At 43.6% G+C, this 22,676-nt stretch overlaps 3 protein-coding genes across 5 annotated transcripts in view; all 3 read left to right on the forward strand.

Annotated features, from left to right (window-relative positions):
* LOC112582243 (melanoma-associated antigen B3) overlaps nucleotides 1–22,676 on the forward strand; it is a 48,364-nt gene that overhangs the window by 20,948 nt on the left and 4,740 nt on the right. The window lies entirely within an intron of this gene.
* The window catches only part of LOC112582139 (melanoma-associated antigen B2), a 119,099-nt gene that overhangs the window by 16,915 nt on the left and 79,508 nt on the right, over nucleotides 1–22,676 (forward strand). The gene's annotated exons all lie outside the window — the stretch shown is intronic.
* The window catches only part of LOC123331936 (melanoma-associated antigen B2-like), a 175,316-nt gene continuing 173,671 nt past the window's right edge, over nucleotides 21,032–22,676 (forward strand). The window contains exon 1 of the mRNA XM_045164565.1: nucleotides 21,032–21,117. Coding sequence (XP_045020500.1) covers nucleotides 21,047–21,117 — 71 coding nt within the window. The 5' untranslated portion in view covers nucleotides 21,032–21,046. The remainder of the gene's footprint in view (nucleotides 21,118–22,676) is intronic.

Genomic DNA, 22,676 nt, shown 5'->3' on the forward strand with positions numbered 1-22,676 from the left:
GGATTTAAGCCTCCTGCCTCAAGTTTTCAGTCTTATTCTTATAGTAGCCTCAAGACTTCTCCATCTATTCGGCACTGATGATAAAACATCTAGGTTAATGATGAAAAGTTTCTCCACAGTGAGGGATACCCAGAGAGGTACACAGAGTTACATGGAAATGACAGGAGGGAGGAGGGAGATAGAGATGACTAGGAGGAGAAGAGAAAGGGGAGAGAGCAAAATAGCTAGTAATCACTTCCCTATGTGCTCTCCACAGTCTGCAACACTCAGAGAGTTTCGTGGAGTTACACAGAAAAGAGAAGAGGGAGGAAGGAGACAGAGGTGGCCAGGAGGATAATAGGGGGAACCAAAAGGAGACAACAGATCCAGCCAGTAATCAGTTTGCTAAGTGTTCTCCACGGCCCTGGACACACAAAGAGATTCACCTAGTTGGGTAGAGAAGAAAAGGGGGAGAGGGGATATAGAGGTGACCTGGTGGAGAAAAAGGAGAGTCCTAAGAGGGAGAGAGCAGTCAAGCCAGTAATCTCACGCCCAAGTAAAAATGGGTACTGAAGATTGGGTTCTTAAAGGTACATAATCAATAACAAATACCAAAAACCAAAGATTAAAAATCTAGAGTAGAGGTTAGAGTCTCAAAAATACAATATTAAAAAAACAAAGTCACAAAAATTATAAAATATATATATGAAGTTTGATTTAAAAAGAGTGTCTTTTTTTGCAAGGTAATAGTAGGTTATAAAAATGAAAATTAAAGGAGTAACTGAGGACTTAAATTTTTTTTTAATTTTTAATTAGAAATTATAATAGTAAAAATATATCTAGGACTTTCTCTGGAGCTGTTGTGGACAGTGTGGGGTCAGTTCATTTTCAGACAGTTCCTTTATCTGGCTTATAATTCTCAAGATCTAAAGGCCCCTTCCTATGTAGTCAGTGCCAACTACAGGGTTTTAATCTGTTGCACCTGTCATTTCCAAAGTGGTTCCCTCTGTTTATTTTAGCTTCTTCTGTTTGCTGGTCTCTTCAGTGTCTAATTTCCACCCTGACACAAGGGGGTGGTGGTGGTTACTTTTTTTAGGCTCCCTTGTTCAGTCGTTCTGTGGGGAGGGAGGAACACTGCAAACAAATATCACTGGTGTGTGTGGGGAATGCTTTCAGTGTCTCGGCCACACTGGGTTTGCCCCTGCTCACTGAGTGTGTGCTTTCCCAGTCTACACTGCTCAGGCTCTAGGTTGCTCTGCTGGGGACTGTCTGAGGTGGGGCCTGGGTTGCGTGCACTTCCCCGGTCTAAGCCTCTCAGGTTCAGGATCTCGGGTACTTGACAAAGGTGCAGACTTGGTTGGGCATGCGTTTTGTGCCTGTCCCAGGTCTGAACAGCTCAGGTGACCATGAGCTTGGTGAGCGCAGTCGCCCCAGTTTGGAGGCTGCGTCTTATCACCTCCCCTGTCCCAGCCTCTCGGTTTTCTGGGTGTACAACAGGCACGTCTTCTCAGGTTTGCCATGTGTCTCTTCTGGGGAGCTGATCTCTGGCTGCAACCTTCCCGGCGGATGTCAACCATCCAGAATCCCAACAAGTCTTGGTTAGCAATGAAGCCTGCTTGCAGTTTGGTAGAGGATGCCTCTCTGGAGCTGCAGTTGCCCCCTTCTGGCTCTGGCTGCCCTTGGCTGCCTGTCTCCAGTGGGGGATGGGCCAGTCCACAGCCTGCTAGCTCTGCTCAGTCCTTTGCTCTGTGAGCAGGCCTGGCAGTGTCTTAGGTTAGGGCTTTTCACGGGATAGCTATCCCACAGTCTGGGTTGCTATCTCAAGTTAGTACCCTCAGTTGCCCTCAGGGCATTCAGGCCTTGGGTCCTTACCCTAAGAAATGCAGCCCACGCCTCCCTGTCCAGCCCCCACTTTCTAGTGGCAGATGTGAGTGTCTGGGCTGCTGCTCCGCTGGGAATTGCCGTTAGGCATGTAATCTGTGGGTTTTAATTATTTATGTATGTATGTATTTTTCTTCCTCCCAATTATATTGCCCTCTAAGATTCCTAGGCTCACCACAGACCCGCCAGTGAGAGTCTTTCCTGGTGTTCGGAAACTACTCTCTTTTTTTAAGACTCCCTTCCTGGGATGGATTTCCATCCCTACCTCTTTTATTTCTATGTTTATCTTTTATATTTTGTCCTACCTCCTTTTGAAGACAATAAACTGCCTTTGTAGGTTCCTGATGTCCTCTGCCCGCGTTCAGAAGTTGTTTTGTGGAATTTGCTCAGCATTCAAATGTTCTTTCAGTGAATTTGTGGGGGAAAAAGTGGTCTCCCCATCCTATTCCTCTGCCATCTTAGGACTGCCCCTTGAAACATGGGATCCTAATTCCACAACCAGGGTTTGAACTCATACCCCTTACACTGGAAGCACAGTTTTGTTTTTTATAATTTGAACATTTATTTTTTGCTTGGGGATAGCCAATTAACAATATTGTGACAGTTTCAGATGAACAGTGAAGGGACTCACCCATACATATACATGTATCCACTCTCCACCAAAACTCTCTTACCATCAATATTGCCACATAGCACATAACCAAAATAAGAGAGAGAAATGAGAGAAAAAGATAATGCTCAGTAACCTTATGATTATCTGCATGTGCAAATTCAGACACCCTCAAGTCATGAAGGGCTGACAAGATTATCAGGTGCTATCCTTCTATGTAGAAAGTAAATAATTTTTTTAATTAAAAATATTTATTTTTATTTATTTTTGGCTGCTCTGAGTCTTAGCTGTAACACTCAGGATCTTTGTTGCCACAGGCAGGCTCTTTAGTTGTGGCATGTGAAAGTTTTAGTTGTGGCACATGAACTCTTAGTTCTGGTATGTGGGATCCAATTACCTGACCAGGGATCGAACCTGGGCCCCCTGCATTGGGAGTACAGAGTCTTAACCAGTGGACCAACAGGAGGGTCCTGAAAGTAAAGATTTTAGAACCACCCTAAATCTGGTGGCTCAGAAAGTAAAGAATCCACCTGCAATGTGGGAGTCCTGGGTTTGATTCCTGGGTTTGGTACATCCCCTGAAGGAGAGCAACTCACTCCAGGATTCTTGCCTGGAGAATCCCCATGGACAGAGGAGCCTGGCAGGCTACAGTCCATGGGGTTGCAAAGAGTAGGAAATGACTGAGGAACTAAGCAGACAACCAAAATCTGGCTGAAGAGAAGGAATATATCAGCTCTTTTTCTCTGACAGCGTAACATCTGTTCTGAGTTCCTTGATTTCTGCTGCATTTTCCTAATCTTACATCACTTTTGGGACTGAGACCCGTTTTCTCCAAGATTTGCTAGAGGGTATCTGCTCAAGTGTTTGTAGGAATATGCATTTACCAGGAAGCCTTTAATCAAGACATGAAAGAGGACTGTGGAGACAGTGACTCCTGATTATAGTGGTCACCCAGAGAAGTATCTTAGATCAGTACAAGGAGCAGTCCTAGGCTGTGGTAGATGTAGTGAGGCTGCTGAGCAAGAGGAATACAGAAGGACTCGAGTTGCATCCCCACTGCCTGTTTTTAGAGGCCCTTATGGACTACGATCACATGAGGGTCACCCTGACTTCCAACTTGGAATTCTCAAGGAGACTAGGACCTTGATGTAAGACAAGCAGCTTCATAAAACAGAGAGTGGAGTTACAGGGTTCGTCCCGTTTCAATGTGAGGACGTGAAAGTGCACTCACAGTAGCACACACTGCATCAAAGGAGGCCCTGGAAAATCTCTGTCGCTGTGCTCCCCAGGAAGCTCAGGGCACAGATGTCAGGTTAATTTCAGTCTGGAAATTCTCAGTGAGGTGAGGCCTCTGTCTAATAGGATCAGCCTAGTTTCGTGGGTGGACGAATCTGAGCCCAAGCAGGACCTCAGGTGACAATGCTGAGTGTTAGCGGGGACCCCTGGAGAGGGAGCCAAACAGCATTCTGTAAATTCTTAGCTCTGAGAGACCCAGAAGAGCTACTTCTGAGTGGTCCCCTCATTCCACCTGTGTGAACTCAGGGAGGGCAAGGCCTTCTCTCACAGGATAGGGCCCCAGATCTGCAGAGGGGTGTCATCTTGACCATAACCGGACTTAAGGTGAGGACGATAAGTGCTAATGAGAGGATCTCTCCCCAAAGAGGGAGGCTTACAGAGTGGTGCCCCTCCTGACAAGCAGAGATTCTCAGAGCAGTGCCCTGATACCTTCCACTAGGGACTTGGGTTGGAGAAGGAAATGGCAACCCACTCCAGTGTTCTTGCCTGGAGAATCCCAGGGATGGGGGAGCCTGGTGGGCTGCCATCTATGGGGTCACACAGAGTCGGACATGACTGAAGCGACATAGCAGCAGCAGTAGCAGGGACTTGGGGAGGCAAAGGCTTTGTTTGGGGGCTGTAGGACTTGGCTTCATAGATGGAGGCGTTCGGTGCTCTGTTAAACTGCACACGGAGGACCCTGAGAGAGAATCCAGGAACGGATGAATATTGAGCTACTGGGGTTCCCGTAGTACGCCGCCCTTGCCGCCGACCTTGGGCGACCTCACGTAGGACGGTGCGCAGCTCTCCTCCACTTCCGCTTCGAAGGCGAGGAGCTCGACCAGTAGCCGCAGCAACCATTTGGTGGAGACTTAGGGTCCAGGACTCGTCCGGAACCAAGGTGAGGACCTGAATGTAGCTGAAGGGACTTTCCCAACCCTTCCAGTAATAAAAGTGACCCATCCATAACCCACCCCTGTGATACGGCTTTTGTGGGCCCCTCAGAGCTATCGGCTGAATGTGGTCTAGAGTGTCTCAGGCCAAGGCATTGGTCTGTGGGGGTAGGCCCGAATTCTACCCCCGGAGGATGTCTAGGACCTAGATAACGGCCCTGAGGGCTGATGAGCAGACTTCGATACCGCAATGGCGCCACACTGAGCTGCCCCCCTATACTGGGCTCTAGGAGGCCCTGGGTAGAGCTGGCCAACTGTGGTGCCCCCTGGTGTCCACTGGAGGTGGTTTTGGGGAAGTGAGAGCCTTGCTGTAACACAGTAAAACCAGTTCAACAAAGGGAGCTAGTTCCGAACATGATTCATGGTTGTGACGCTGAGTGAGGATGAGGGCCACTTCCTTAAGAAACGGGTCCACATAAAGCCCCAGCCCTGTTTTCAGGCCTGTGAGAATCTGGCGTTTTGACATGATACTTCCCGGGACATCTTCGGGAAGCGAGTGACCAGGTCAAAGGGGGCAGCCTCAGGTTGGCAGGGGAGGGTTTCGGTTTTGGAGGGGTCATGGTGAGAACCTCGGGGGCTGTGGGTATGTTCCACACCACATCATTCAGACCAGATCCTTCCTGTCGTCATCCCTGGCAGACCTCAAGAATACATGTCGGTCCCCACTTTGGGCTAAGGAGTGGTCAGCCAAGGGAGTGGTCAGCAGAGGGAGAACTCTTAGACCCTGTCATGAGTCAAATGTAGACCTTGGTTGCTTCTATGTCCTGGCTATTTTAAATAGTGCTGCAGTGAACATTTGAGTACAAGTGTCTTTTTCAGTTAGTTTCCTCATGATATATCCTCCATAATGGTACTGTTGGCTCATGTGGTAGTTTTATTCCTCTTTTTTTTTTTTTTTTAATGCAGAGTGAATTAAGTCAGAAAGAGGAAAGCCAATATCATATATTAATGCATATATATGGAATCCAGAAAGATGGTACTGATAAACCTCTTTGCAGGGCAGCCTGGAGATGCAGACATAGAGAACACACTCGTGGACACAGTGGGGGAAGGAGAGGGAGGGGCAGATTGAGAGAGTAACATTGAAAACGTACGTATTACCATATGTAAAATAAATAACCAGTGGGAATTAGCTTGTGACTCAGGGAGCTCAAAGCCAGTGCTCTAACAGCTTAAGAGGGGTGGGATGGGGTGGGAGGTGGGAGAGAGTTTGGAGAGGGAGGGGACATACAGTATACCTATGGCTGATTCATATTGATGTGGGGCAGAAGATAACACAATATTGTAAAGATATTATCCTTCCGTTAAAAATAGATAAATTTGTTTTTAAAAGGACATATAGAAGAAAAGAGAAGCAAAAAAAAAAAATTAACTTTGAATTGGGATCTTGGATGGGACCACAGGGACAGCAACCTGCCTGCAACAGCTTCCGTTCTTAGGAGACCATGTTTGGGAAGATGAGGTCATCTTCACTTCTTCCTATTGGGACAATGGGTGGTTGGTTTTTACTATCCGACAGGTATCAGTTCAGGAGAAAGTGGAGATTCTTTGCCAGGAGCTCAGTTGAGGAACCTGAGTTGAGGACTCAGAGCGTACATCCCAACCCTTGGATTTCCGCCCAGGAAATCTCAGGGATGGGCTGTGAGGTTGAATATCTGCTTTACTATTTTTTACCAAGTCTAGGGGAGGGGAAATGTCTAGTCTGAAGGTGCAGCCACCAGTTAGCAAATTGAGAATAGTGCCCAACGTTTTAAGGAGCCAAGGTAAGGACCATGAATGATGATCCCAGTGAACTCAGGGTAGAAAAGACCTTACTGAGCTCTCAGCACTGGGTATCCCCTGGGAGGGAGGTGGACTGAGGCACTCAGACACTTTAGACCTTCACTTGCTTCTGGATCATGTGGAGATCTAAAGTGTCCGCATCAGAGTAGCAGAGAGAAGGGTGCCCTGGCTCCACTAGGACTTGATGTGATAATACTGAAGATGAGCTGAGAGGACCCCACTGCCAGCACCTGCTGTCACCTCAGTAAATCTAAAGCAGGGCTGAGAGGGCGTGGAGGAAAAGTAAGGCTTCTGTTCTTCCTCTGGGATTCTCAGGGGACAGGCTGACCCGGAAAACAGGAGGCTTGTGGGTTCCTAGGGCAGTGTCCTCAAGGACACCTGCAGAGGCGGCCTTTGATTAAGCCAAGGTAGAATCTCCCTGTTTTAAGGTGCTCATGTCACCTCATTCTCCATCCTCCAGGTGCCCCAATCTCTTGTCTATTGGCCCAGACCCCTGCCTGCGGTCCCTGACCACGAGGTCATGCCTCGTGGGCAGAAGAGTAAGCACCGTGCTCATGAGAAACATCCCCAGGCCTGGGCTGAGACCCAGGGTCTTCATGATCAGGCCACCACATCTGGGGGAGAAGAGACCACCTCCTCCTCCCCTCCTGATTCAGAGAGCACTCCCTCAAGCTTGTCTGCTGCTGGCACCTCCAAGGGGCCTCAGGGAGCCCAAGGCACCACCAGTGCTGCTGCAGGTGCTATAGGTAAAAGATCTGGTGGTGGTGGCGCAGCAGGCTCGAGATCTGGTGTAGGTGCCGAGGGCCAAGTTCAGGAAGGTGAAAATTCCTCCCAGGCTTCAGCTGCTGCTGCGAGCTCTCACACAGATCTTCTGACCAAGAAGGAGGAAGAGGCCCTTACAGGTGGGCTGGGGAGGGTAACATGCCCCAGGCAAAGTTCTCAGCCTGAGCAATCGCTCACTTAATGTTCAGGGTTCTCGGGGATTTGTGACTCCCGCCTAGGAGGGTGCCCAGGTCAGCAGACCTTTATCTGAAGTTGGCCGGCTCAGGTCAGTAGAGAGAAATATTTCTAAGGTGTGCCAGGAGGAAGAGCAGCCCTGCCAAGCCCATATCAGCAGAGACCTCACGGAATCCTCCCTGTTGCCACGGCAGATCCTTGTAAACGTCAGAAAGAGATGGCCTCATATCCTTCTCAGGGGTAACACAAAAGTGATGAGCTTGAATTGAGACGGAGGTCTCAGGTCAGCAGAGGGGGAACACTTAGGCCTTCACCTGAGTCAGATTTAGGGTATGGAGTCAGCACCCCCAGTGGGATCACCATCATATGTGTTCCCAACCTGCCTGATGCAGTTGTCACTCATGGCATGGCAGGTGTGGTCAAGCGATGCCACCCTCACATCATTTTGGATCTCAGGAAATGTTCTCAGATCTAAAAAGAGGGGAGCCTCAGGCCCTGCCAGTGTCCAAATCAAGCAAACTGAATGAGGATTGAGGGGCCCACCCACTTTTGAATAGAGGGTTAAGAGGGCCTGGCCCTGCACTCAAGACTTCAATCCCCAGGGAAGGGTATGGGGCTGAGCCACCCAGCCCTATTTTTTAAGTTTACTTTTTTAAGCAGCCTTAGATTGACAGCAAAATGGAGCAGAAAATATGGAGAGTTCCCATATATCTTCTTCTTGGACACATGCACAGCCTCCCCTACTGTCAATGTCCCCCAGCAGAGTAGGCCATTTGCTACAATCTAGGAAGCTACATTGATATATCATTAGCACACAAAGTCCTGGACTAGCACATTTACTTATATTAGCTTCTTTTCTCGGTATTGTACTCTCTGTGAATATAGACAAATGGATGATGACTTGTATCCAGCCTTATGGGCTTCCCAGGTGGGTCAGTGGTAAAGAATCCATCTGCCCATGCAAGAGACGTGGGTTCAATCCCTGGATGGGAAGATCCCCTGGAGAAGACAAAGGCAACTCACCGAGTATTCTTGCCTGAGAAATCCCATAAACAGAGGAGTCTGGCGGGGTACAGTCCATTAGGTCGCCAAGAGTTGGGTACGACTGAGTAACTAAATAACGACAGCACCCACCCCTTTATGTTCATACAGAGAAGTTTCACAACAGTAAAAAGCTCTCTGTGCTCTGTTCATCCCTCCCTCCCTGCCCCCCAAACCTTGGCAACCATTGGTCTTTTTACTGTTTCTATATTTCTGCTTTTTTCTAAGAGTCATGTAGTTGGAATCATGCAGTGTGTAGCTTTTTGAGAATAATTTTTTTTTAGTAATACACATCTAAGGTTCCTCCATGTCTTTTCACAGTTTGAAAACTTATTCATGTTTAGCATTGAACAGTATTCTGTTACTTATCCCATTACCTGCTGAAGGACACTGATGGTTGCTTTTTAAGTTTTGGAAAATATGAATTAAGCTGCTATAAACAACTGCATGCAGGTTTTTGTGTTGATGTAAGTTTCCAGCTCATCTGGCTAAACACCAAAGAGCATGACCCCTAGATCATAGGGTAAGAGTATATTTACTGTTTAGTCACTCAGTTGTCTCTTACTCTTTGCCACCTCATGGAATACAGCCCACCAGGCTCCTCTGTCCATGGAATTTCCCAGACAAAATTCTGGAGTGGGTTACCATTTCCTCTTCCAGGGAGTCTTCCCAACTCAAGGATCAAACCCATGAGTCTCCTGCATTGTAGTTGGATTCTTCACCACTAGCCCAAGAGTATGTTTCAGTTCAGTTCAGTCGCTCAGTCATGTCCAACTCTTTGCAACCCCATAGACTGCAGCACGCCAGGCCTCCCTATCCATCACCAACTCCCGGAGTTCACTCAAACTCACATCCATCGAGTCGGTGATGCCATCCAGCCATCTCATCCTCTGTCCTCCCCTTCTCCTCCTGCCCCCAGTCCCTCCCAGCATCAGAGTCTTTTCCAATGAGTCAACTCTTCACATGAGGTGGCCAAAGTACTGGAGTTTCAGCTTTAGCATCATTCCTTCCAAAGAACACCCAGGACTGATCTCCTTTAGAATGGACTGGTTGGATCTCCTTGCAGTCCAAGGAACTCTCAAGAGTCTTCTCTGTCATGACAGTTCAAAAGCATCAATTCTTTGGTGCTCAGCTTTCTTTATATTCCAACTCTCGCATCCGTACATGACTACTGGAAAAACCATAGCTTTGGCTAGCAGACCTTTGTTGGCAAAGTAATGTCTCTGCTTTTTAATATGCTGTCTAGGTTGATCGTAACTTTTCTTCCAAGGAGCAAGCGTCTTTTAATTTTGTGACTGTGGTCACCATCTGCAGTGATTTTGGAGCCCCCCAAAATGAAGTCTGTCACTGTTTCCATTGCTTCCTCATCTATTTAGTTGGTTTTTAAAAAAAGACAATTTATTGATGTATGATTGACATACAAAAACCTATACATACTTAATTTATTGATGAATTTGGAGATAAGTCTACTGTGAAATGACCACCACAGTTTATGCCATAAGCATATCCATTACCTCCAAAATTTCCCCCTCTTCCTTTTTTAAGTTTATTTTTAATCGGAGTTTAGTTGCTTTACAATATTGTGTTGGTTTCTGCCATACATCAACATGAATCGGCCATAGGTATACATATGTCCCCTCCCCCTTGAACATCCCTCCACTCCCACTCCTTCCCACCTGTCTAGGTTATCACAGAGCACCAGTTTGAGCTCCTTGCATCACACAGCAAATCCTCATTGGCTGTCGATGTTCCATATGGTAATGTGTATATTTCAGTATTACTCTTGGCTTGTCCCTTCCTCTCCTCTACCCCTGTGTCACCAAGTCTGTCCTCTATGTCTGCGTCTCCATCCTGCCCTGCAAATACATACATCAGTGCTGTCTCCAGGATTCAGTGTGTTATGTGTCAGGATATGATGTTTAAATTTCTCTTTCTGACTTTCTTCACTCTGTATAATAGGCCCTAGGTTCACCCACTACATTGAAACTCACTCAAATATGGTCTTTTTTATGTCTGAGTAGTATTTCATTGTATACATGTACCAAAGCTGCTTTATCCATTCGTCGATGGACATCTAGGTTGCTTCTGTGTCCTATATGTTGTAAATAGTGCTGCAATGAACATTGGAGTACATGTGTCTTATTCATTTATGGTTTCCTAAGGGTTTATGCCCAATAGTGGGATGGTTGGGTCATGTGGTAGTTTTATTCCTAATTTTTAAAGAAACTTCATGCTCTTCTCCATAGAAAGACAGTGAACTCGTTCAGTCATGTCCGACTCTTTGCGATCCCATAGACTGTAGTCTACCAGGCTTCTTTGTCAATGGGATTTTCCAGGCAAGAGTACTGGAGTGGGTTTCCATTTCCTTCTTCAGGGGATCATCCTGACACAGGGATCGAACCAAGGTCTCCTGCGTTGCAGGCAGATGCTTCACCCTCTGAGCCACCAGGGAAGCCCATAGAGGCTGTATCAATTTACATTCCCACCAACAATGCAAGAGAGTTCCCTTTTCTCCACACCCTCTCCAGCATTTATTGTTTATAGTCTTTTTGATGACGGCCATTTTGACAGATGCCATCTCACCCTTTATGTTTTGTATTTGTGATAAGAACACTTTCCGTAAGATTTGACCTCTTAGAGAGTGTACAATATAGTATTCTTAACTATAATCTCTATATTATGTAGTAGATCCCTAGAACTTATTCATTTTGTATAATTAAACTTTGTAACTTTTGATTAATACTGAGAATTGGAATACTGCCTGCTGTATCAGTGAATAAACACTGTCAGTTATCAACAGTTGCAGCCACCACGGATGGTGAACCCTGAGGGAACACAGGATGTAAAAATACAGGATACGGGCCCCAGATATGTGAAGTTCATATCAAAGGAATGATTTCAGTGAGCCCCGATTCTTGCATCTTTCCATATATGGAAAAGGGCTAAATTCCTTAACCAGGGTTATCTGGTTCTCCTTCATTTATCATAATCTTTTGATATTCAGACTACCTGCCCTTTGTTGCAAAACTTCTATGTAACCTGGCTCCTCCCCTCCCTTCTTTGGAGCAGTTCTCCCAGGGTTACTCGAGACGCTGCCTCCTGGGTTGAAGTCCTAAACGTTTGTACCAAAGAGAACATACCTGTCAGCTTTTAGGCTGTGAATGTTTTTTATTTTTTTTTTAATTTATTTATTTTAATTGGTGGCTAATTACTTTACAGTATTGTAGTGGCTTTTGCCATACATTGACATGAATCAGCCATGGGTGTACATTGTTCTCTTTCCTGACCCCCCCTCCCACCTGCCTCCCCATCCCGTATCTCAGGGTCATCCCAGTGCACCAGCCCTGAGCACCCTGTCTCATTCATAGGTTGTGAATGTTTTTTAAGTCTACAATTCCATCACATTCACCCTCCCATAGACCATGGCAACCACCACTCTACTCTGTTTTTGTGACTTTGACCATTTTAGATTCTTCATCTAAATGGCATGCAGTATTTGTCCTTCTGTGTCTGGCTTATTTCACTGTAGCAGAAGGTCTTCTAGGTTTATGCACGTTGTCATAACTGGAGAGGTTAGCTTCTTTTTAAGGCTGAATGGTGCTCCATTATATGTATATTTTGCATCTTCTTTATCCATTCATCTGTCACTGGACACCTAGGCTGCTTCCCTTTCTTGGCCATTGTGAGTAGTGCTGCAATGAACATGGGAGTGCAGAGCTCTCTTCGAGGTCCTGAGTTCAGTTACTTTGTATAGTAGTGGAATTGCGGAAAGTATTATGAGTTATTTTTGACTTTTTGAGGAACTGCTACACTGTTTTCCCTGCAAATTGGCTGTACCAATTTATATTCCTACCAGCAGTGTTGAATATGTATAGTTTACTAAGAAACTTGCAAACTGTCTTCCAAAGTGGCTCTACCATTTTGCATCACCACCACTGAGGAATGAGAGTTCTTGTTGATTCACGTCCTTACCAGCATTTGGTATTATCGGTCCTTTGAAAGCTGGCCATTCTGAAAGGCATGTCGTGGTATCTGCTTGTTTTTTTAATTTGCAGTTCCCTAATGGTATATGATGTGGAGCATCTTTCCATATGCTTGTTGCCATCTGTGTATCTTCCTTGGGGAGGTATCTATTCCTATCTTTTGTCCATTTTTTATTAGATGTTAGTTTTCTTCTTATTAATATTAAGAGTTCTTTGTATATTTTAGATTAGAGCCTTCATCAGATATGTCTTTTGCAAATATTTTCTCCCAGACTATGGCTCATCTTCTTGTTCTCTTGGTGTATTTTAATGGAGCAGAAGTTTAAGGGGAATGAAATGTAACTTATCAATTATTTCTTTCATGGATCCCCATCACTTTTTTCTGTGATGATATTTTGTTGATTGGTTTTCTATGTGGCACATGAGATCTTAAGTCCCCAACCAGGGTTTGAACTCTCACCCCTTGCACTGGAGGCACAGTTTTTGTAAAATTTTAGCTTTTTTTATTGGAGAAGGCAATGGCATCCCACTCCAGCACTCTTGCCTGGGAAATCCCATGGATGGAGGAGCCTGGTAGGCTACAGTCCATGGGGTTGCTAAGAGTTAGACACGACTGCACGACTTCACTTTCACTTTTGACTTTCCTGCATTGGAGAAGGAAATGGCAACCCACTCCAGTATTCTTACTTGGAGAACCACAGGGACGGCGGAGCCTGGTGGGCTTCCGTCTATGGGGTCGCACAGAGTTGGACATGACTAATGTGACTTAGCAGCAGCAGCAGCAGCTTTTTTATTTTGTGTTGGGGTATAGCAAATTAACAATATTGTGACAGTTTTCAGGTGAACAGTGAAGGGACTCAGCCGTACATATACATGTATCCACTCTCCCCCAAACCTCCATCAGTACTGCCACATAATATTAAGCAGAGTTCTCTGTGTTATACAGTACATCCTTGTTGCTTATCCATTTTAAATATAGCAGTGTGTACATGTCAATCCCAAATCCCCTAACTATCCCTGTCCCACATCCTTCCCCAGCGGCAACCATAAATTTGTTCTCTGAGACTGTAAGTCTTTCTATTTTGTAGTTCAATTCATTTGTATCATCTCTTCTTAAATTATACATCTAAGATATGTCATATAATATTTCTCCTTCTCTGTCTGAGTCACTTCAGTCAGTATGATGTTCTCTAGGTCCATCATGTTGCAGATTGGCGGTTGCCACAAGAGGGGATTGGAGGATGGATGAAATGTGTGTAAATGACCAAATGGCATAAACATTCACAAAGTTCACTTACAAAATAAAGAAGCCCTAGTGTTCTTGCCTGGAGAATCCCTGGGACAGGGGAGCCTGGTGGGGCTGCCGTCTATGGGGTCGCACAGAGTCCGACACGACTGAAGCGATGTAGCAGCAGCAGCAGGGATATAATGTACAGCATGGTAACTGTAGTTAATCATTGCTGTTGTAAGTTGCCAAGTGGTTTCCTACTCTCTGCAACCCCATGGATTGTAGCTTGCCAGCCTCCTCTGTCTTTGGAATTTTCCATGCAAGAGTACTGGATTGGGTTGCCGTGTCCTCCTCCAGGGCATCTTCCCGACCCAGGAATTGAACCCGCATTTCCTGCATCAACAGGCAGATTCTTTACCACTGAGCCACCAGGGAAGCACATAGTTAATACTACTGTCTTGTATATGTGAAAGTTCCTGAGAGAATATATATGTTTTTAAAGCAAACTATAGTTGTTGTGGGCTTCCCTGGTGGCTCAGATGGCAAAGAATCTGCCTGCAATGTAGGAGACCTGGGTTTGATCACTTAGTCAGGAAGATCCCCTGTTGAAGGGAATGGTTACCCACTCCAGTGGGTAATTCTTACTTGGAGAATTCCATCGATAGAGGAGTCTGGCGGGCTACCGTCCTTAGGGTCAAAAAGAGTTGAACAAGACTGAGCAACTAACACTTTCACTTCATTTTCATAGTTGATGTACAATATTTTATGTTTCAGGGACACAACAAAGTGATTCACAATTTGTAAATGTTATGTTCCATTTATAGTTATTATAAAATATCGGTATATCCCCTTTGTTTTGCAGTATATTCTTGTAGCTTACTTATTTTATACATATGAGTTTGCACCGCTTAATCTTCTATCCCTGCCCTTACCCTCCCCCTTGCTGCTCTCCATTGGTAACCACCTCTAGCTTGTTCTCTCTATCTGTGAGTCTGCTTCATCTCCCTAGTCTGTTTTATTGATTAATTCTCCATATATCCTGCATCGAACCTGGACTGGCAACTCGTTTCATACATGATATTATACATGTTTCAATGCCGTTCTCCCAAATCTTCCCACCCTTTCCCTCTGCAACAGAGTCCATAAGACTGTTCTATACATCAGTGTCTCTTTTGCTGTCTTGTACACAGGGTTATTGTTACCATCTTTCTAAATTCCATATATATGCGTTAGTATACTATATTGGTGTTTTTCTTTGTGGCTTACTTCACTCTGTATAATAGGCTCCAGTTTCATCCACCTCATTAGACTGATTCAAATGTATTCTTTTTAATGGCTGAGTAATACTCCATTGTGTATATGTACCATAGCTTTCTTATCCATTCATCTGCTGATGGACATCTAGGTTGCTTCCATGTCCTGGCTATTATAAACAGTGCTGCGATGACCTTTGGTGTACACGTGTCTCTTTCCCTTCTGGTTTCTCCAGTGTGTATGCCCAGCAGTGGGATTGTTGGATCATAAGGCAGTTCTATTTCCAGTTTTTTAAGGAATCTCCACACTGTTCTCCATAGTGGCTGTACTAGTTTGCATTCCCACCAACAGTGTAAGAGGGTTCCCTTTTCTCCACACCCTCTCCAGCATTTATTGCTTGTAGACTTTTGGATAGCAGCCATTCTGACTGGTGTGAAATGGTACCTCGTAGTGGTTTTGATTTGCATTTCTCTGATAATGAGTGATGTTGAGCATCTTTTCATGTGTTTATTAACCATCTGTATGTCTTCTTTGGAGAAATGTCTATTTAGTTCTTTGGCCCATTTTTTGATTGGGTCATTTATTTTTCTGGAATTGAGCTGTAGGAGTTGCTTGTATATTTTTGAGATTAGTTGTTTGTCAATTGCTTCATTTGCTATTATTTTCTCCCATTCTGAAGGCTGCCTTTTCACCTTGCTAATAGTTTCCTTTGATGTGCAGAAGCTTTTAAGTTTAATTAGGTCCCATTTGTTTAACAATTTTTGCTTTTATTTCCAATATTCTGGATGGTGGGTCATAGAGGATCCTGCTGTGATGTATGTCAGAGAGTGTTTTGCCTATGTTCTTCTCTAGGAGTTTTATGGGGACGGAGGAGGGTTCAGGATGGGGAACACATGTATACCTGTGGCGGATTCATTTTGATATTTGGCAAAACTAATACAATTTGTAAAGTTTAAAAATAAAATAAAATAAAAAATTTCTCCATATAAATGGTATTATACAGCATTTGTCTTCCTCTCTCTCACATATTTTAGTTAACATAATACCTTCCAACCAATCCATGTTCTTGAAAATGGCAAAAGTTCATTCTTTTTTATGATTGAGTAATATTCCATTGTGTGTGTGTATCTTTTAGAATTAGTGGTTGTTTTTTTTTTTTTCATTTTTAGCAATAATTTAAGTTGAGCGCCAAAGAATTAATGCTTTTGAACTGTGGTGTTGGAGAAGACTCTTGAGAGTCCCTTTGACTGCAAGGAGATCCAACCAGTCCATTCTAAAGGAGATCAGTCCTGGGATTTCTTTGGAAGGAGTGATGCTAAAGCTGAAACTCCAGTACTTTGACCACCTCATGTGAAGAGTTGACTCATTGGAAAAGACTCTGATGCTGGGAGGGATTAGGGGCAGGAGGAGAAGGGGATGACAGAGGATGAGATGGCTGGATGGCATCATCGACTCGATGGACGTGAGTGAACTGCGGGAGTTGGTGATGGACAGGGAGGCCTGGCGTGCTGTGATTCATGGGGTTGCAAACAGTCGGACACGACTGAGTGAACTGAAATGAACTGAAAGTTTATTCAAGCTTTAATGCAGGTTATTCTGACTTTAAGGTAGCATCACATGGCATACTTCTGAGTACATTCCTGAAAAATTCTTTTGTACTTATTTCTGTTTTATAGATCTATGCAACCTCTGGCACTGGGGAGGCTATCATCTGGGTTCTGATCACATAGCAGTGAACAAATGGATACCGGAAATGTAGAAATCATGAAAGCAAGAGACTACAGTGATCTTAGAGTAGCGAACCGAGTGCTGCCGTTAGTGTTCATGTCTGGAGGAGAAATTCTGTTGCAAATGCACCCTTAGGTAGTGTGAATGGGTAGTTTTTAGGGAAATGAATTGTAAGAGAGAATACACTGCCTCAATATGGGCTGCTGTTCTTTTTCATAATTGTGGTTTGCCAATGAAATGTATCATCCCCAACTGGACCTGAAGAATATTGTGCTGGAGGATCCATGGCCACATCACTAAGTTCCTTATTAATCCATTTCAGTGCCACAGTCTGTGCTTTTTGTCTGACTCCTCACTGTCTCAGTGTGTGCTCAAAGGTCTGGCCAAAACTCTTGATTATCTGGTGGCTGGGAAGGACTATCTCTTCATCTCACGCTGGCTCTGCAGACACAGGTGCCTTCTTAATAAACAGGGAGGTTGGACTGGGGTGGGGTCACTGGCAGAGAGTAGATGAGGCTGGAGGGAAGGGGCGACGAGCAGTGGAAACCCTTAGACTCAGACAAGCATCGAGTACCTGATGGAGACCATCCAAATTAGTGGGTTCTTTTTTTTTTTTCCAGATATATACCCGGGAGTGAGATTGCTGGGTCATGTGTTAGTTCTCTTTTTAGATTTTGAGGACCCTCCTTACTGTTATCCATGGTGGCTGCACCAATTGACATTCCCACCAACAGTGTACAGATCTTGTCCACATGCTCACCAACATTTGTTACTTCTGTTCCTTTTGGATGATAGCCCTTCTGATAATACCTCATTGTGGGTTTAACTTGCATTCATATGATGATTAATGATGTTGAACATCTTTTCATGTGCCTCTTACCAGCTGTATGTCTTCTTTAGAAAACTGTGTATTTAAGTCTTCTGCCCGTCTTTTTCTTGATTTTTTTTTAAACTGTTATATAAACTGTTTCTATATTTTGGATATTAACCACTTATTGGTTATATCATTGGCAAATATTTTCTTCCATATAGTAGGTTGGCTTTTCATATTGTTGATGGTTTCCTTTGCTGTGCAAAAGCTTTTAACTTTAGTTACAACACATTTTTTTTTTTTTTTGCTTTTATTTCCCTAGCTTTAGGAGACAGATATAAAAAACTGTTGTTATGATTTATGTCAAAGGGTGTTCTGCACATATTATCTTCTAAGAAGAGTTTTATGGTTTCCACTCTTATAGCTAGGTCTTTAATCCCTTTTCAGTTTACTTTTGTATATAGTGTTAGAGAATATACTGATCTCATTCTTTGAGAGCTACATGTCAAAGAATGAGATTAGAGCGTAAATACAATTTGGTAATGTCAGAAAATTAAATGTGGTTTTACATTTGAGCCAGTAATTCAGTGTTTTCAGAAATTAACTCTGAAGAGACATCCACAACCATATGAAAATACGTAAATGCCTATGCCCACGTTAATTGAGGGAACATGATATATCCACAGAGTGGAGGACTACGAAGCTATAAAAAGGAATGAGTACAATTTTGTAAACTAATATGGAGTGCTTCCGTGATAGATATAGATATATAAACGAATGTGGGAGTTTGGGGCTAATGTCGATGATACCAAGTCCAGTGCCTTCCCGTTCTGGTATGAAGAGGCTTTGAGAGCTGAAGAAGAGAGAGCCAGAGTGAGAGCTGTAGCCAGGGCTCCTATGGTGCCAAGGCCAGTGCACTTTCCGGAGCATGTCCAAATTTCCTCTTACCCCTAGTGAAGTCTGAGCAGATACTTCACATTGCTTTTCAAGAAAGCAGACAATCTCTAGCAGAGGGCCACGGTGGGGCTCATGGAAATTCAGCATATAACGTATTTGTGTTCCTATACAATATGCACAAATTGGAGGTTTTTCTTTTTTCTGTTTTTAACTGTTGTTCCTTTTAATTAAAGATGTGTTTAGCTTCAGAGTCCAAGTATACTAATGGCACAGCTCCCACATGTACTGCAGATTATCAAGTTGAAAAATAAGAATTTTCATATTACATAAAACAGACTGAAATCCTTGAATCATTTCTTGACATTCAGAACAAGATAACATGATATTGGAATATGGATTTTTTTGTGAAAATGGAAATTTTTCCACAGTGAAGTCTGTGTGATTATCAGATACAGAAAAAAATCTTAAGAGGTATTCACTTCTTCGTTTGTTTTGTTTTAGTCTTTCTTTGTAAAATTGAAGTTTATTACCTGGATTGGCTTCGCTTATTTAAGAATGTGGGAGAAGTGAAATCCCAGTAACATTGCTTTCTTGTACACTTGCACTATAGTTGTTCAAATATCAATTTAGCATCTGCTCTTTGGAAGGCTTCTGGGTGGTTTTGGGGATGCTAAGAAAAATAAAGTCAACCCCTTCTTATAGAATTCTAGAGTCTAAGAGCAGCATTCATATAAAGTAGCTGGTGAACTGAGATTTAGGGGCCCAATAAAAATGAGGTGTAAGGAGGTGAGGGGATTGAGGGCTTCCTCATGAGGAGTCTAGTGTAAATACACTGAGGCAAGGCACTTGGAGACTTTAGGACAATAAAAGTCTGGCAGCGGAAGGTAGTTTTAAGTTAGGCTACAGGGCGAGCCCACCAGGGAGGCTGTGGAAACACTGAATAGGGGTCAGACCCTCAGATGGCAGGGTCTCAAAGTTGAGAGACTTAAGCCTGGAATGGAAAACTACACTGAATGAACTACCCTTCATTATTTTCCATGTAGCTGTCCAATTTTCACAGCAGCACTTTCTGAAGAGACTGTTATTTTTGGTTTGCGAGTATTCTGTTCAGGATTTTTACATCTATGTTCTTCAGTGACATTGGCCTGTAATTTCCTTTTTTAGTGAATCTTTGTCTGATTTTGCTATCTGGGTGATGGTGGCCTCATAGAACAAGCTTGGGAGTGTTCCTTCCTCTGCAATTTTTTGGACGAGTTTGAGATTGATAGGTAATAACTCTTCTCTGTTTGATAGAATTCACATGTGAAACCATCTGGTCCTGGGCTTTTGGATATTGGAAATCGTTTAATCACTGTTTCAATTTCAGTTATTGTGATTGGTCTACTTACATTCTGTATTTCTTCCTTGTTCAGTCTTGGAAGGTTGTACCTCTCTAAGAATCTGTCTATTTCTTCTAGGTTATCCATTTTATTTGCATATAGTTGTCTGTAGTAGTCTCTTATGATCCTTTGAATTTCACATGAGTGCATTCCTAATGAAATCAACCCTGATTACCTTGGTGTGGTGAGAGCATAGAGGTAAAATGAGGGAGTGTAAAGCAGGAAAATCTGGCCCCCCTGCCATAAGAAGGTACCCTGAGCCCTGGTTAAAGGAATTTCATACAATTGGACACATTCTTGCATTTCCTTACTAAAAAGTCTAGTCCTCTTCTGTATGAGCCAGAATAGCAGGGAGGTAGCATTGAACTGCTTATAAATGTGTGTGCGTGATGTTAAAAATGAAATTTTACCAGGAGAAATAACCATTGGTTGTGGTCTTAAAGGTAATGGACTACATAGATGCCTTGGGTTGAATGTATTTCCCCTGGAAATTGCCCAGACATGTAGATTTGCTTGTTTGTGTGTGATCTCTGCTGGAGTGGTAAAATGTTTTGGTCATCTACCAGAAAGATTAAATCCCAGCATGCTCAGAAGAAAGTGAGGAAATCAGTGTTTAAACATGTGTGCTCCTGAATTGTTCTCTCAATCTCAGCTCTGGCTGAGTTTAAGACAGCTTCCTCTTTCACTTTCTTCAACATGATGCAATCACTCATTCACCCTCTGCCTCACTAGGTAAGTTTTTCAAGGTAGAGAGTGAGACAGAGTCTAAGCTTCTATATGGCCCTCTTCAGTAGACAAGCATGCCCTCAGCACTTGGCAGGGTGGAAATATTAGGAGCCTCTGACCAAATGGGCTCATCTTGGAACTGGTGGGATAGATTCCTTGGAAGCTGGGTAGCACACGTGCCTTTCAAGCTACAGTTTGATAACCACATATAATAATGGAAAACTTTTCGGGGTTTTTTAAGTGAACCCTCAGATCCAAGCTGGTCACCTTGAGACTGTCCATTCTTCTCAGTGGTTTCTCCAAGGAATTCATACAGCCAGCTCTTCCAAGAAACCAAACTAGGAGATGGAATTGGGTCCTAAATTAAGGGGTGATGCCTCTAGTTTGCCCATTTTCTTCCTAGAAAGGAACAAAGTGCTCTGAGCCACAGATAGACAAGCCCTGAAAGCTTTCTTACAGCTCCCATGAATGCAGGGGTTTTCCAGGAAGAAGCCAGCATTTCTGCCTCATCCAGAGACCTCAAGTTCTTGATAAGAGTGCTGGTTGATGTCGACTGCAATCCATGAAGGCTGGGAAGAGGCAGCAAGCATTGGTTAAAGACAGTTGGTCCAGGCTCTGTTTTCTGGCCAAAAGGGAAACTATTTTGAGCACTACAGTGGAAGTGCAGTCCATGGGGTTCCAAAGAGTCGAACATAACTGAGTGACTGAACTGAACTGAACTGAACATTGGAAGAAATTGGTCATTCAACTGCAGAGTTCAGTTTGGGCTAATGAGTGGCCAGGAAGAGCCAGGACAGCTAACCCAATGGTAATAAAAGTCCATCCAGGCACCCAAACTCCAAACTTAATAGCATATAAAGAGACATGTGAAGGAAGTTAAATCTCTCATACTTACCTTTCTTAAATACCAATTAGTCCAACCTTGCCAATGCTTATATAACACTCCAGTCTGGTTGGTACAAAGATTTGAGACCTGGGATTATCATTTTGTACAAAATTTGAGAATCATTAACCAAATTGAGGATGATTTCCCACAAGATTGAAGAATGTACAAAGAGAGATGGGGGGGATTGAAACATAAAACATCGACCAATTTAAACTTGTTTTGCTTCCTTAAAACAGGTTGTTGGTTAATGAAACCTTGAGTTATTTTTAGAGACAGCACCATGCATGTGCAAAAAGGAGCCCCTGTTTCCAGGATGACCCCCGAACCAAGAGGGTTCAGCCTGTGAAACTCTCAGAGTAGGAATGTTGCCATGGGAGAACTGTATGAAGTCCTTCAATATGGAAAATCTGGCTTCTAGCAGCATGAATAGCTTACATGAACTAATTCAAGACTAGCCAATTAGCTTCCAAGTTTGCAGTTCCCCTAAACCCTTTCATTTTACCTCAAACTCTGGATTGAGGAGACAGATTTGAGAGCCCTGCCTCACGTCTTCTTGCCACTCCACCTTGGAATAAAATTTTTCTCTCAAAAGCCTGTTCCATAGTATTGGCGTCTATGTGCATCACCAGCGAGCCCTTGCTGGGGAACACTAGTAACTAATAGGCCTGGAATTAGACTCCTCTCTGAATTCCTCTAGATTCCACACTGTTAGACTCCTCTTGACCTAAAGCAGAGCTTGTGTTCCTTAACACTCAAATGTATCTTGGGATAAAAGTAAGGACTCTGGATATATTCCAATACACTTCGTCAGGCACAAAGCCTTGAAGGCTACCTCAGTAAATGACAGCAATGAGGAGGAGAAACAGATGATAGTGACAATCAGATTGTATCTCTATGCAGTGTCAGATAACCTCAATTAGAAGAGCACAAAGCCATCTTGGACGGCTCCTTTCCTTTAAAAGTGTGTGCATATCCCAGATATGGTGGGTTGGGTTCTAGGTCACTGCAATAAAGTGAATATTGCCATAAAGTAAATCATAGGAATTTGGGGGATTCCCATGCTTATAAACGTTGTTAATCCTATTGTATACACTTACTAGAAAATCTCTAAAAAATGTACATAGCTTAATTTACATATATAAGGGAGTTACTTAGTAAGAAAGAAAAGTTATCAGAGCACCATAAGAAATAAAATAAGGAAAGAGTTTAAAATATTTAAAGAATTAACAATATGTGGAACAGGGACCCCAAGTGAACACTCGGTTTTGGAAAAATGGTGCCACAGATATGTTCAGTGCAGGGTTAT

Source organism: Bubalus bubalis, chromosome X, assembly GCF_019923935.1.
Source record: "Bubalus bubalis isolate 160015118507 breed Murrah chromosome X, NDDB_SH_1, whole genome shotgun sequence".
NCBI classification, from domain to species: domain Eukaryota; kingdom Metazoa; phylum Chordata; class Mammalia; order Artiodactyla; family Bovidae; genus Bubalus; species Bubalus bubalis.